This window comes from Microplitis mediator, chromosome 1 (assembly GCF_029852145.1).
Source record: "Microplitis mediator isolate UGA2020A chromosome 1, iyMicMedi2.1, whole genome shotgun sequence".
NCBI lineage: Eukaryota > Metazoa > Arthropoda > Insecta > Hymenoptera > Braconidae > Microplitis > Microplitis mediator.
Genome location: NC_079969.1, coordinates 20,994,668 through 21,011,782, shown reverse-complemented (window position 1 = coordinate 21,011,782; position 17,115 = coordinate 20,994,668). Strand labels below are relative to the sequence as shown.

The window sequence follows — 17,115 nt, the reverse complement described above, 5'->3', positions numbered from 1 at the left end:
TAAAAAATCTACTGGATCTAAATTTTTGAAATGTCTTACATACGCGCTAGTATGTCAGCTGAAAATTGTAGGCCACTTCTAACTACCCCTTAAGCAATCAAAGTACATAAATTTTTCATTTTCGTTGCGCGAAAAACGTTCCGTTCTTCAGGTACATAAAATTTATCACTTTTAATGGAGAGAGTCAAAAAAAGTTTGCAAAAGAGCGTTCATTTATAGTAATAAGTCTGTTGTTTTCTTCTTTGTATTTTCAGAAGCTTAAAAATTGTTTCAAAAAATTCTTCATTATGTCACGTTTTGAAGCTTAGAACATTCAACGCTTTTCAACGACTTTTTTTTACACGGATCCGAATTGACTCCCGATTTTTTACAGTGTACTGATTTGTTATTAAAATTAAAAATATAAAAATTAAATAGCATCTGGTGATTTTTTAAATTTGATGGCCTATATTTTACGTTACTCATGCGCAGTAATTTAGAGCATAAAATATTTAACGTCGAGATAATTTCACCGTGACAGAATATCAAACTTTACGAAACCATATGTGAAAAGCAAAAATTTTAAATTTCTCTGTGTAGAACCCAGAAATATCTTCGTTGCATAACGTCAACTTTAAATATTTTTTTTTTAAATTGTTGCATAAAGTTATTTTCTAACGCATGATGAAATAATTTCAATTATACGCGCGGTATTATGCTGCTGCGTATTTGAAAAATCGAATAGATTGTCTTTCTTCTTTCATAAAAAACAGTTTTCTCTAATTGTCACGGTAAATTTTTTTCTATAGGCTGTCTCTCTAATTAATTTGTTAAATTTAAATAATAAGTTTTGTAATCATAAATGATTTAAAAGTTGTGCCAGAAAAAAACGAAGAAAATTAATCACTTTCGTTTAACAAAAGTGAAATTACGACACAATATTAGTTTTGGTAATTAAAATAGATAAAATTTTATTTCGTTAATTCATAAAATTAAGAAAAAACTAATAAAGCAGTCGTTAGATTGTAGAGATTTTATTTTTATACATAAATTTATTCGAAGTTATAGCGAGATGTTTAATTATAGAAAGACAATTCAATGATCTTTGACGTAGGAGTATAAAAACATTTTATGAAATTAAAATCACACACATACGTAATATCCATATATATACTCTACAATACTTATTCATTCATATATATCCATATATATGCCAGTTACTAACACAACTGGTCCATTCACGAGTTAAACATTGACTTTTGAACGGTGCAACAGAAAGACGTATAAGTTTGCCACCTGGTTAAGGAGTGACGCGTTGATGTTGGAGACTCTCGCTTATTACGTCATAATTTTCATTCATATAATCTTGTGTCTTGCATTTTGTATGAGTCATCTTACAAATGTTACCTTGCGGACTTCATCAACTTTAATTCAAACCTGGCAATCATCATACGATGACTAGTTTTGTTTCATAAGAAAAAAATAAGACATCACTTATGATTACTCTATACATATATATATATATATATATATATAAATTTTTTTTTTATTATTCCTTACCTATAGAATTCAAAATAGATAATTATAAAATAACAATTAAAAAAATAATTTTTTTTACATTTCAAAAATCATGAAAAAATAAATTTTGAAAAATTTTAAATACACAGAAAAAAAAGATTTCTTGATGCAAAAAATTGTTACTTGTCCTAAGGCATTTTTTGCATTATGCATTGAAACCGAAAAATTTTTTTGGGCGAAAAAAAAATTTTTTGACTCAAGAAATTTTTTCGTCTTAAGAAAAGTTTTGTTTTTATTTCATAATGCAAAATTTTTCTTGCGCCAAAAAATTCTTTTTATCTATAAATATAAATATATATATATGAGATACAAGGTTGCCAATATGATGAAATAATTTTTTTGTTACATATTTTTTTTTTTTATTTACTAACATGTCAACCTTGATATAAATAACAAAGAGATGATTAAAAAAAGAAACTAGTAGGAGTAGTAGTTGCTTGCAGTTTTAAAATATATACTCTAGCGTAAAATGTAGAACAGTAGAAAGTGATTTAAAATAATTAACTTTAACGACAAGTTGTGGAGTAAATTACTCTATATGTAGGGGAAGTTATACCTAACTTGCATGGTATGACGCATATGAAAACTCACGGCTCGCGGATGAATGTAAATTTAATGAAGATTAAAATAAGTGAAAGCTGTATATATTTATAACAACTGTAATGATCATTTTTAAACTTACATTTATTAAACATAACTTTCAATCCTAAAATCAACAAATTAAATACGCGATAGTTCATTTTAAATATATATCAGCAATTAAAAAATTTATATATATCTAACTGTAATTTTGAAATTTTTATTCGCGTTTAATGTTTCATACTTGAATATATAAATTATTATTATTATTTTCACAGTTCAGTACGCATTTCTCTTATACACGTTTCCCCTTAAGAATTTTTATGCGGCTCGCAATTATTCGGTTGTGTTCCAAAATGACGACCTACTTAGTCGTTATTTATTTATTTTTTTTTTTTTTTTGCATCGCCATATCTTAGTGTGCATACAATATCGTTCCTGTTCGAAATAAAATGAAAAATAAATAAATTACCGGTGAGTTTCAATGAGAAACTTGCAAGATCTTTCTTTTATTCAAATAAATTTATATATTATTCATAAAATTTATTTCCTTAAATAAAATTTTACTCATCAAGATTTATAACTTTTTTAATTTTTGTATTAAAGTAATAAAAATTTAGACTGTGGGGAATAATAAAATTTAAAAATGTATCTTAAAATTACTCAGAAGACTTCTTGAGAATAATAAAAATTTTTTTAAAGATGTAATGTCAAGTCACTTAGAGTACCAATATATTTGTGATTCATTTCATACAGAGTCATGAAATAACGTTTCGAACATGGCAAATTCATGGCCGACGAGTCATAGTTTACATTTCCGGTATTCTTCCGGTCAGTTAGTCAATTATTTATTGTCTCCCTATTCTATTATGCTGATTAAACTCAATTTTTATGACTATAATATATCTGAATAAATATAAACAGTTAACAGACAACAGTGAACATTGCACTTTAATTTAAACTATTAAAAGAAAATTTAATAGTAGTCAATTATTTGTAAATTAAACTAATTGAATTTATATACAATTCCTTTTAAAATATTACTTTATTTATGTACTAAAACAAATAATTTTTTGTAGTGACCACAGAAAAAAAGGATTTTTGGGCACAAAAAATTTTTACTCACCCCAAGAAAATTTTTGCATTATAAATTGAAAACAAAAATGTTTTGAGGCGAGACAAAAATTCTTGCACTCAGAAATCCTTTTTTTCTGTGTAGTGATATTGAGATGAATAAATTAGTAAATATTATAAAAAGTGAAAAAACTTATAATATAATTATTTAAATATTTAAAACTGAGGTTAAGGTCGAATGATGATCCCGTTAAATAAATATTATTTTAAACTCATCTCATACTGGAGATATACGTAACATGTATGTAATAATGATACATAATGTATGTACGTGACTATCGAACTCGGTAGAGTTTAAGTTTAGTTGACGAGACTCCATCTCTGTCGATGTCAGTAATGTCAGTAAAGTAAGACTTTGACCTCGTATAGAAGTCGCCCACGCTATTTTCACAAAGTAAAGTGAAAGATCTGTGGTGCGAAAAAAAAAATAAATTGATATAAAAATAAAATATGCTGGGAGTATTTTTAACCCAAGTCAGCCAACGTTTTTAATCCCATGTTTTATTAAATTTTTTTTTTTTTTTTATTATGAATATTGATAATAATTTCTGATATTATTCAGCTCATCTCAGTTCGTCTATGATATAAATTTTCTTTAAAAATCACTGAAGAAAATTTTTAATATTCAGTTTAATAAAAAAAATTTACGTCAATTAATTTTTTAAATTTTTCCTTTCAATTATGAATTGTGATCAGCTCGAAATTAAAAGTCATTAAATATATACAATAACACAAAAAAATACACAAAATTCAAAATTATTTACAACAAAAAGTTAGCTGACTTGTCATTGAAAGCTCCATATTGATTGTAATGATAAGATTTACGTCAGCTAACTAACTGCTGCTAATAAAAGTGAGAAACTCATAGAATAAAATACAGAATGAGTCAAACATATGACGATACTGCTTCTTGATCACAAATATAAACGTAAGCACTTCGTAGAATTGATGCATTGATAAGTCAGTAATCGATTGAATGAGAAGTTTAATTACTCGCTTTAAATTCTGTGATTTCATGTCATCTTAGTCAGAAAAATAAACCACGCATCATCATATTACAAGAAAAAATTTACTTTTATTTTTTATATGGATATATAATCTCTCTTAATAATTGAACAAGTATCACAAATAAACACTAATCTCTTGATACATACAATAAAAAATATTGTAAATTTCCACAACAATAAGCTACATCAATGACTTTCACATTGAAGGTTAAATAAATAACATATCATCCATGTATATATTCCATTCCATTCCATACCAAATCACCTGATTTCAAAAACTATATTTTTTTATTTAGCTGAACTTTTTTACATCTTTTTGTATGTCTCCAAAGACGCCTACCTGTAAATTTTTAGCCCTTAATCTTCAAAAGTTCTTAAGAAATGAATTTTTGAAAATTTCAAAGAAACGATGGTTTCTTTGAAAGGCAAGTTTAAAAAATTCATTACTCCTGATCATTTCATCGTAATCTAAAAGTGATGGGGGTCATTTTTTCGTCTTGAAATGTAATTTTCGAAAAAAAAATACGAACAAATCAAATTTTTAATTTTCCAACCTTTTTTTCCATTTTAAACTCAATTTTTGATTTTTTTTGAAGAGCGACATTGCTTATTTTTTTTTTTTAAATATATGTGTTACACTAGGCTACAAAAATACTTTTTTTAGCTGTTAGTCAAATTGGGATTCGAATATCTTCGATGTCTTAGCCCACTTTTTCTTATTTTTTTTTTTTTTTAAAGTCCACATTTTTCGATAATTCATAAACATTTCGCGAAAATGTAAGTTTTAAAATGTATAATTAATACCAATCTATAGTGCCAACTTTCCAAAGTACTTAACATTCTATTCATTGCGAAAATATTATTTTTTTTTTCTACTTTTTGAACTGCATATGTATATATATTTCTTTATTAATTGTAGCAAAAAAAATATCAAAAGATAATTTCTTTTAAACTGTAAAAAATTGTGAGTGAATTCGGATTTCTTTTAATCCGAATTCACTCTGTCACTCGGAGTTTCATAGGTTTTACACAAAATCGCTCCACATACGGAGTAAATAGGAATTTTTTTTCAGCGGAGTGATTTCGGAGTTATCTGAATTTTATCTCAACCCGAATTCACTCTGAATCAGAGTTTGAATATTAGAATAAAATCTCTTTCGGAGTAAATTTCCCTCCGAGGGGATTAAATAAATAAACAGTTATCCGCTCCGCATTCACTCCGGATTTGATCCTCATTCACTCCGCGATTTTTTTACAATGTATTAAAAAATCCAGGCATATATTTGCCAAGAAAGCCAATGATTTCTACCTCAACAATCTTATAAACAATAATAAAATTAAAAATTTCACATTCATAAATAAAACTCATCCCCCTACACTTTGTACAATAAAAAAATAAACGATTGTAGAGCAACGGAGCATGGAAACTGCCACTTAGAGATATTACAATAATGACTGAGGTTTACAGATCGCGTATAGATGAGAAGTTAAACCATGCGCGTGCTGATGGTTGATGGTATATACCCTCAAGACTTAAAAAAAATTAAGACTGAAAAACACTTGTACAGCTGTTGTATTACGAGTATTTATACAAAAGTACGCTTACCATCTTCCTTATTTTATTTATTTATTTATCATACATTTTTATTTCTACTCCAATATATAAAATAAACTGTACAGAAGATACAAAGCCATCAAATAATGTTTATTTCCATATTGGTCTTGTAAAAAAATAATGTTATTATAAATTAAACTGTGTATATATTTAAAATTTTATTTTATATTTAACGGTCAATATGGTAGTGAAGATAAGAAGAGTAAGAGACACCATGTAAACATTATCGAGACTATACTCAAAAATTTTCCTTGAAATTTAAATCAAATTACTCAAAGTTATTAACAAAATTAAAATCAGTCAGAAACATAAATTATAAATTTATTTATTTATATACTTTATTTTTACATAACTTTAAATTTCCAAATGATAAATGTCATGAAAATTGAAATCATAATATACTTCAGTTGATTTTATTTCAACAATTGTTTTTTTTTATTGTCCACAAGTCAATTAATTTCAAATAATATTTACTTTAAAGCAGATAAATTTCATAGCAGGATTTAATAAACTCGCGATTATCAAAAATTAATTAAGGTTTTAAAAAAAAAAGTTCGTACTATATTTTAAATTTAAATTAAACTCAATATCTTGATTAATTACATAGATCGTATACTTTTTAATTCATTAAAAGTTATGCTTTAATTTTTTAAATTATCGGAATAAATCGATATTCCAGTAAAATAAATTTTTTTAAATTTCCATGACAATTATCCTTGAAAATTCAAAAAAATTTTTAAGTGTAGAATTGAAATGATACTGAAGTTAGCAGACGTCTAATAATTTTTGGACTTTTTTTTAGACGATAAATGAGAAGAAAAAAAATATTTGAAAAAATTGCACCTTGAGTTTTTTAAATTTTCTACATGTGCATATTTTTAGTTTTTTTTTTTCTTTGAATTTAATTGTTCAAAAAAAAATCAAAAAATTTTGAAATGTCTGCTAACTTCAGGATCATAGAATTGAAACATATATTTTGGAGTAAAAAAACGCAAAGGATCATTGGCTAGGTAGAGAGAGTTGTAATAAAGAAGAGGGCGCTTAGTGTTACATCGGAGAGGAAGGGAGGGGTGTATTATTCTGCTCAGTTTCAAAGTAACTGCGAGTGTAAAGCAAACCAGTCAGTCAGTCAGTCAGTCAGGCACGGCGAGGCGATAGTGCGCCTTCGGCCTTTTGTCCGCATGTCGCGTTTCTTATAAATTTTTAAATGTATATCTTTATAAGACCAATAATAATAATAATAGTTTATTTGTATGTCTTTTATACTTTTATACAAACAAATAATATTTTTCACACATTAATACTATAATTATAAATTATTTAGAACAGCGCGAAAATTTAAGATTGCGCATGCGTAAATTCAAAACCAACGTGTTTGTTAAATTAAATAAACCGGAAGTAAAATAAAACTGCCATATTTAACTGTTGTGTTTTACTTAGCAAGTAATTATGAAAATTGTGTTTAATAATAATTATAATTATATATAAATTAAAGAGTTGATAAAGCGTTACAATAGATCGACAGTGAATTTGTGTAGCGTGACAATTTTATATAAAAGTATTACGAATAAAATTATTTTCAATCGAAAACGATAAAAGCGAAAAATAAATAGAGTAATAATGCCAAGTCAAACGACAACTATTTTACTCAAGTGTTCTATGGTGGATGTACCGGCTCTTAACCACGTGAAACTTAAGTCTCTTTACAATGTGAGTAAAATTATTGAACATTTGAATAAATAATATGTATGTATGTATATGATATATAGTAAATGCTAACATGTGTTTTATAATTTCTCTTACTAATTTTTTTTATTATTATCATAAATTTGTATTATAAATTTATGAAAATTTTTCTTTGAATAATTTGACACCACATTTAAAAAATGGGTGTTAAGGTAGACGATGCTGAAAGTAACTGTCAAAATTTCAATGTTTTTAATTCGAATGTTAACTGTCATCATAAAAATTTTTAAGAAATACACAATAAATTTTTTTAAAACTTCACATGCCTTTTTCGAAAATTCTGCCTGTCAATATTTATTTTGTCTATTGAAAATGAATACAATTTTGTAGTGTCTGCTACTTTCAGGATCATAAATGTAGCAGACTTGAGACAATTTTTAAATATTAAATAAAAAAATAATTAAATTGAAAAAAATCCGCGTACTAATTTATTAATTATCTAAATACGCATTTTATAAATGAGTGAGAATGTAGCAGACATTAAACAAATTAAAAATTTTTAATAAATAGAGTAAATAATTAATAAAATAAAATTTTTAAAAAATACGCATTTAATAAATTTTAAAATTAATAAGTGCAATTTTTCGAAATATTATTTTTTTAATTATTTACTTTATTTATTTATAATTTTAAATTTGACTAATGTCTGCTACATTCACACTCATATTTTATAATGATCCTGAATTTAATAAACGACAATTTTTAGATTTCTTTTCAACAATACAAGTAAAAAAAAAAAACTAAACTTAAAATATTCACATGTAGAAAATTAAAAACGCTATAGGCTCATTTTTTGAAGTTTTCTTTTTTTTAGAATTTGTCATTTTTTTTAAAAAATCCAAAAATTATTTGACGTCGGCTAACTTCAATATCATATTTTTTCATTTTTATTTTAACTTACATTTTATTTATTCTTTACTTGATTTAAAAAATTATATTCATATTCATATTTAATAAACGATCTTGAAGTTGAAAATTTCCGATTTTTTTTTTTTTACAAATCAATTGCAAAAAAAAACTAAAAATATGCATATAGAGAAAATTACAAAAACTATAGATGCGATTTCTTTCTATATCTTATCGTTTCGAAAAAAATCAAAAAATTTTCAAACGTCAGCTAACTTCAGTATCATTTTAATAACAATACTATTAATATTTTTTTTATTACCTTTATTAAAATTGATATGAATGATAGTAACAGAGCTGGAAAATTTAAATCCTGGTCTCGAAAGTGCTCTTAACTATTGGTCCATTGTTAGGATTGTAGTTCGTAAAATGAAATTGACGGACGAACAATGGATTCACTTGGACGTGCACTTAGACTCAACTTTTGCTTTGGATGCTGATTCTGCTGTTATGTTGATGCTACATCATTAAACTATTGCTCGAGAGAAAGAAAAAAAAGTACATATATATATATATATATATATATATATTATATGTACATACATTGAAAAACGAGAGAGTAAGAGTAGTTTAAACTAATGTCGTCAATGCGTTAACCTGACTCATTTTATTCTTTAAAGTATGTATATATATAAAGTATATAGTACACAGAGGCCGTTGAACGTGGGGTAGTTAGTGAGAATAGAATAAAAATAATAATTGACAGTGACGGCTGTACAACGTCGAGTATTAATCTTGCTCCATTTAAAACTCTCGTACTGATACTTATTTTTTTTTTATTGAAGTTACTCTGACATATTATTAATATTTATAATTAAATAGACAGAATTATAGAAAATAAAATATTATGGGAAAGTGTTTTTCGTCAAGTGAAGCGTAAAGCCATTAATTTACAACAGATGGTCGTAAGCGTTAATAATTTACTTACATTTTTTTTTATCCTTTCTCTCAATTACTCATTTTACTTCATTCAGTATCTATTAAATAAGATTATTATTGTTGTATCTGACTACACTTTAGTCATAAAAGAAAAAAAAAGACTATTATAAGATGAATGTGATATGTAGAATAGTTGAAACCTGAAAAGCGGATGTTTACAAACATCAGGTACTATCTTTTCAGTGTTACTCACCTCAGCTTCACTTCTTTTCTCTTTATCTTAAAACTGTTTTTCTATTAGCGTATTATTTCAAAACACTTATATTTTTTTTTTTTTTAGATAATCCATGTGGTAGTTATTTCGGTGCGACATTCTTTGAATTTTTATCAGTTCAAGAAGCCCTTGAACTCTTGTCAAAGTTTAAATTTTAATATTTATTTTTCTACTTACGTTTTAAAATTTGACTACACTGCGGAAAAAAATAATTTTTGTAAAAACAATATTTTCTCGAGTAATAAATCGATATAAATTATGTTTTATCTACACTATCACGAAAAAAAAGATCATGATATCTTGAAATAAACTTGGATTTCTTGGATGAAGAAAATTATTTTGAATGAAATCTTCAAATTTTTTCAGCAAAAATATATAAGATTAAAAATTTTTAATATCATAATTTCTTGTGGTAAGACTATACTATAATTCGAAAATATTATTTTCTCAGTGTACTCAAATTGAATGATGGAAAAAAATTTACACTATTGATTTTAAATTATTATTAATTTTTTTTTCTTGTGTTTTTCTTTTTTTTTTTATTATAAAAGTATCGAAATCGACCTCTTATACCTCTTATACCTGCTCTGGAGACCAGGTCGCCAGAGCCTGTGGCCGTGAAAGTTTCAGTTTATTCTTTTAATCTCTGGTCTCAAGTCTTAACTTCACTTCTTCGCATAATTCTTTTCACATACGAAGAGTTAAATATACATGTATATATATATTTTTTATACCTCACGTTAGTGCGTGTAAAGTAGTATTGTTTGTAAATATCATTAAGTATTTTTTGGGCTCAATTCACAAAGCCTGGGGCGGTATGCAGTCCTAATGACACTCATATTTTCTGCATAAAATATTTCACCAACTTTATCTATTTATATTATAATAAAAAATAATAATAATAGCAACAATTGTTATAATTATTATTATTTACAAAAGGTTAAATATATTTTTTATTATATTTTAGTTTTACTCAAGAGTATCTTTAAGACTTAATGTCAACCCGCACTCATCTTCATCCATGACGAGCCCATCGTCGCACCCTAACACCACTCAGGGATCTCCCAAGGGTCGTCGTCACGATCTTTTCCTCTTCTTCATCGTCTCCTTGATACTTTTCTCTTGACTGACTCGACCCTGTTGTCGAGTCAACCATGAAGATGTCCCTGACTCTGTAGACTCTTGTATAGATCCATAGGATTCACTAGACTTGTTATTATTATTATTATTTTTTTTTTTTTATCTACTTATCTATTTATATATTTTATTTCATATCATTTTTATGATTTAGTTTATTATTTCATTTTTTATTATGTCAGTTTCAATATCTATAATTTTAAAACAACGATTGAAAGTGAAAGGATTTAATGAATGACAGTAGAAAAAACAAAATAAAATAATAATGAGTGAAAATTTATACAGTCGAGTGTACTAAGGATCTTGTTGTTAAACTCTTATGTACTCTAGTTGATGATGTAGAATATTGTTATATTTTTGTATCTTGTTACTCAGTTTTTTTAATACACTGAGAACAGATGAGAGTACAGAGTAAACTTCATGCCATGGGTTTGTTTTCACGAGCGCCAATTAGAGCGGTGCACATCGATTGGAGAAAACCGTTGGACGCATTAGCGCTGGACAGTTAAACTCGCGAACCATTTGCGAATTGTGAAATCCACATACAACACCGTTTGTTTTATGTATGTTCAAAAGTTTAAGTGAACAACATTCACTCTAATTGATTGAAAAATATTCAAACAAAGAAACTGAAACAAAATATTTTTTTTTATCTGAAAAAATATAAAAACTTAATCAGTTTTTCCTTGTATGTTTTTAAGATAAAAAAAAAAAGAATTTTTAATCAATTTGTGATTAGTTTAAAAATTGTCAGATGAAGGTTGAGGTTGTATTACAACGGTATGAATCAACCGCATGCAATTTAACTGCGTCATTATTTATTCCTTCTTAGTTTTTCCCACGTCAGGAGACAATGGGCCCTACCAAATCAGTCGTACCTCAATTTTCTTGTCCTCAATATAATATAATATCATAACTAATAATTTTATCATATATTGATATACTACATATATTGATATAAATATAAATATCTAATACTTTATTGAAATATAAAATCAAAATTTTTTTTTGCTGTTATTTAATAGTTTATTAGTTTACTGTAGAAAGTAAAATAATAATAATCATTATCATAATAACTAGCAAACTATGCAGTCTCTACGTGACTACCGGAGTGCTTCTACAAAATTTATCGAATATATTTTAAATTGAATTGTTTATCGAATCATCTACTCATTAATATATTTTAATTTTTATTCATAAAAGCTAATTGCGACTAATATTCTCATCCGTCATAAAACAACATATATGTATTTTCAAAATTACAATCGTGGAATACTTTTAAAAAAATCAACATACGTTCAAATTTTTGTTCGTCATCAAGTTTTTTTGACTGTATTTTTTATTTATTACTATTACTTTTTTTTTTTTCAAAAACGGTAACAGATACAAAAAATTGATTTAATACGTACCTGAAGATCGGAACGTTTTTCGCGCGACGAAAATTAAAAAAATTTATGTAATTTGACTGCTTAGAGGTGGCTTAAGGGGTAATTTGGGGTGGCTGAAATTTTCGGCGGACATTCTAGCACCCATGCGAAACATTTCGGAAATCGAGATCCAGTAGATTTTTTATTTTTCATTTCGTTTTTTTATTTTCGTTTCGCAAAAAACGTTCGGATCGTCAGGTATACGATTTAATTCTTAGGGTTTACCAAAGAATGTTGTCGGTAATTAATATAAACAAATATATTATATAATTTCAAAATATTAAAAATTTTGATGTTAATAATATAAAAATATTATTAAAAAAAAAAAAATACAAATAAACGTTTTTAGCGCGAAATTCAAATGTATACGAATTATTCCCAAAAATTAAGATATTGAACTACACAAGTAAAAAAAGAATTTCTTGGCGCAAGAAAAATTTTGCATTATGAAATGAAAAAAAAAAATTTATTAGGACTAGAAAAAATTTTTTCTCGCCCCAAGAAACTTTTGTTTTCAATTTATAATGCAAAAAGTTTCTTAGAGCAAGTAAACATTTTTTGCACCAAGAAATCCTTTTTTTCTGTGTAATTATCACATTAAAACTGTAAAAAGATACAAATTCAAGTCATGACTTTTCCAAAGTTACCAAATTTAATCACAGTAACTAATTTCCCCCTATAAATATGACGGACAAAATTTTCCTTATTTTCTTAATCATACAGATGACAAATAATAAAAAAATAAATTTTTTTTTAATCAAATACATTTTACTAATAACAATTTAATACTTAATAATTTTTTTGAAATTTATAGATTATAATAATATATAAATATTATGTATTATATTATATTACATTATTTTATTTTATTAAACATATAGAGTGTAAAGTTAACCACAACTTTGTCCATATTACTCAGAATTCACAGCGATAAGACCATATGTACGTAATTGTGTCTGGATGAGTTCCAAGAGCTCAAGACAACAAACATGAATATGAGATGAGGAATAAAATAAAGAAAGAAACAATAAAAAAATATTATTTATCTGACACTCGGCGTAACCCGTAAGACAACAATAAAGCGGTGGCCTATTTAATAAAAATATATCATCTCACTTTAATTTTTATTATGTTTACATACTAATTTTAATTACTGGCTTATTAACCCAGGTGACCAGTCAGTGTCTCCGATAAATTGTATTCAGGCCAATTTAGCTTTGACCTAGTGTAGTCTAGTTAATAATTTAAATAGCGTGTTTATATTAATTGCCATTTGATAACCTCTTTTTGAATTAGTTGTGTGTTATCGTTGATAATAGACCAGTTTAACTCACTAGCAGTCAGACACGATAATAAAAAATGTTTCAATAAATCATACATATATGAAATAAATTTTTATTTATTCAGCATTAAATCAGATAAGATTGACTCTTGAGGTCAACAAGTGTTTAGATGCGTCCTCATTTTTTAAATTTCTTTTTTTTTTTTTCTAATATTAATGCATATAAAAATGCAATAGAGAAATGTAAGAGCCTTCCGCGTATAATTACGAGGCCACTCCTCTCTTCAAGATATATCGCTTGTGATTGACGAAACAGATTCCAATGTCTCATTTTTATCATCTTCAATAATACCTCTTGCATTGTTAACATTCTTACAATTTATTATGGTAATAACAATAACTTTTTTATTACTTTTAAAATTTTTTAACATTTGTATATTTAACTTTTTTCTGCAAGTGTAAAATTTATTATTTGTAACACCCGTGTAAAAAAAAAAATCGTTCCAAAAACGTACACGATAGTGAACTTTCAAAATTGAGACAATTCTGAACTCTGAATTGAAGATTTTTGGAACTTTTAAAAATTTAGAAAGTGAAAAATTTCCAACTGATGTAGACTTTTCCTGCGCGTTTTTGGTTTTTTTATTTTTTGAGCTAGAATAAATTGATTTGACAATTTTTTTGGTTTGAAGAATATTAGAAAAAAAGAATTACTTAGGAATTATGAACATTTGCGACTCTTACCAGAATTATTCAGGTATCAGGCAAAAAAAAAAAAAAATAAATAAAATTATTTGAAAATATTTATAAACAATTTTTGACTTTTATTAGAAATTTTTGGGGGTCAGGTTTTTTAACTTTTTCGTACTCGTTCAAAAATAGTATAAAAAATGAGTGATTGGAATTAATTATAAACTGATTATGAACTCACAAAATTGTCAATTCAAATCATTTTTACTTGAAAAATTTCAAAAAAAAAAAAAAAAAAATAGAAACCCGCAAGAAAAGTTTACACTAGTTGAAAATCTTTCACACTTTTATTTCAAAGTTTCAAAAATGTTCGACTCAAAGTTCAAAATTTTCTCAATTTTGGAAGATCGCTGTCAGGAACATTTTTGGAACAATTTTTTTTACAAGGGCAGACATGATTTTCTAAATTATAAATAATGCAATAAATTAGAAAAACAAATTTATCTTATACTTAATTCGAAAACAAAAAATAAAAATATTATTGGGCCGCAGATGTTGATAACCTAGTAGATTCTTTATGTCCGAGATTCTCTTTTGTAGTATCAGCTTGGCAGGTGTCTTTTGCATCTGCCCTGTACTGTATAAAACGAAGAAGAAAAATATAAATAAAAAAAAAAAATCAAGTAAAAATTTTATTTGAGATTTATTCGATCGTGATTTTTTTCACTAAGTCTCAGTCATCACCTGCGGTACCAGGTGCCCAGTGTCCAATTGCCGAAATTCGTAAAAATAAATTGTTTGTGATAAAAATTATGTAGGTGGAGTTGCATCAAATAAAATTCGAGTTAATAATAGGTTTATAAAACTCAGTTGATCTTTTTTATATATATATATATATTTTTTTTTATACTTTCGCGTCTGAACAAGTCTAAAAGAGTTTTGATCTTGGCCTACAGCTGTCGCGAGATTTCAGGGTAAACAAGTTTTCTTTTTATCTTCCTCTTCCTTCTTTTTTTTCTTAATGATTTTTTTTTTTACCTTTTTATCTTGGCTCGACGTGTCCAAATCAAGATCCAACCCAACACTTTATAATACACAAGTTGTATTATTGTATTTTGTTGAAAATAAATTTTTTATGCTGCGGTTACGTAAACTCAATATATAATTGTAGTATTTTAAATAAAATAATATAATACTATTTGATTTACGGCCTTCATCAATCAAATATTTAAGTTTAAATTTTTACTGAAAAGAATATTAATGTATTCAAATTATTATCTTTTTATTTTTAATTTTTTTTTCGGTCAATATCTGTATTTTACCTCTAAAAATAATTGCTATGATCTTACTCACTTAGCAAACGTTTAATCACAACTTCCTGAATTTAAAATCCCTGAAAATAAATATATATATCTATATGAGAAAAATGTTCAAGGATAAAAATTTGATTGGTCATGTCATCATTGAGCAAATGAGAGATCATTAACAAATAAAAAAAAGAAAATCATTTATTGACAAGTATATTAAATATTATATTGTTAAGCAAATATATATAAAGAATAATATTCTCTTTATTATTGTATGCTCAAAGTATTTACCTGTTGGGTCTAATCAATATCGCCAGTGTCACTATAACTCTTGGATGGATGGAAAGTCTGATGGACTAACGGTTTCGTTTACTCGCATCCTCGACACCTGTCAATTGACCCGAATGTCATGTTGACGATAATAAAAACCAATACTTCGTAAAACTTTTCAAGACTCATGTCAATCCCCTTTTTTTTCTTTCATCTCAATTAAGAATTTTTAAAAGAGAAACTGTAAAAAAGAGTTAACATATGTGAGAAAGTTTTTTTTATTATGCGAAAATAATAATAATAACAATAATAATAATAATAATAGCGATTGATAAATTTTCAATTTACACATCACTGAGATTAGTCATATCAATTTGTTCCACAAAATCAATTTATCAACTGTATATATCTATAAATATCTATATCCATATCACTTATATGTATAAGAGGAAAAATATATATAAAATCATTCAGATAAATCAACTGTACAAACGATAGGGCATCAGTGTTACTTTATAATCCGTGTAAGAAGTTCTTACATTTTATTTTAAGTAATAGAGTTAAATGTGTGATAAAAAATATGAAAACATGTCCAACAATTTGTGATTTAATCATTAAATGTTTAGGTCTCGATAATAAGGTTTTATTTATTAATTTAAAAAAAATTAATTTTATTGTTAAATTTGTCAGCTGAATAATTTATAATTTTAAAATTATTATTTACGATTTTAATAATACTAATTGCACTCGCATAATTTTTTACAACTTACGTAAGACAAAATAAATATAATTATTTTCATAACCTAGAGACACTAGTTAGGGTACACGTGTAATTATTCCAAGCCCCTTACTAAAGATAATCTTTCTTTGTCATGTCCAAAGTCAAACACGTAATTTCTTTGTCTTTGATTGCGTAGTTGTGTTTAGTTTAAAGTCAACTTCTTGTATCGGACAATAGACTAAAAGATCGCATGACAGATGATTTATTTTTAAAAATATAATTAGTAGTTATATATTTGTATCAGGATTATTATTTTAATGAATAAAAATATAACTATAATTAATCTTATATATTTATTTAAATTTTTTTAGAGTCCTGGAACGCTCCATAAGGATGTCGGGGCTGGCGGAACTAAAGTTAGCGGCAAACCCGTCAGTGGAGTGGGTTCTGCAACCCTTACAGCACTATCATCCATCAACACGACCAATGGCAATCGGACTAAAAATAATGCCATCGGACACGAGGTAATTAATTCATTTTTTTAAATGTCTATACACAAATTAAGTATAAAATAAAATCTTTAT

General features: G+C 26.2%; 1 protein-coding gene across 2 annotated transcripts in view; it reads left to right on the top strand.

Moving 5' to 3' along the window:
• LOC130678329 (probable serine/threonine-protein kinase dyrk2) overlaps positions 1 to 17,115 on the top strand; it is a 130,480-nt gene that overhangs the window by 85,328 nt on the left and 28,037 nt on the right. For both annotated transcript variants that reach the window (XM_057485514.1, XM_057485513.1), the window contains one exon: positions 16,903 to 17,055. In XM_057485514.1, the coding sequence (XP_057341497.1) occupies positions 16,903 to 17,055 (153 nt within the window). The remainder of the gene's footprint in view (positions 1 to 16,902; positions 17,056 to 17,115) is intronic.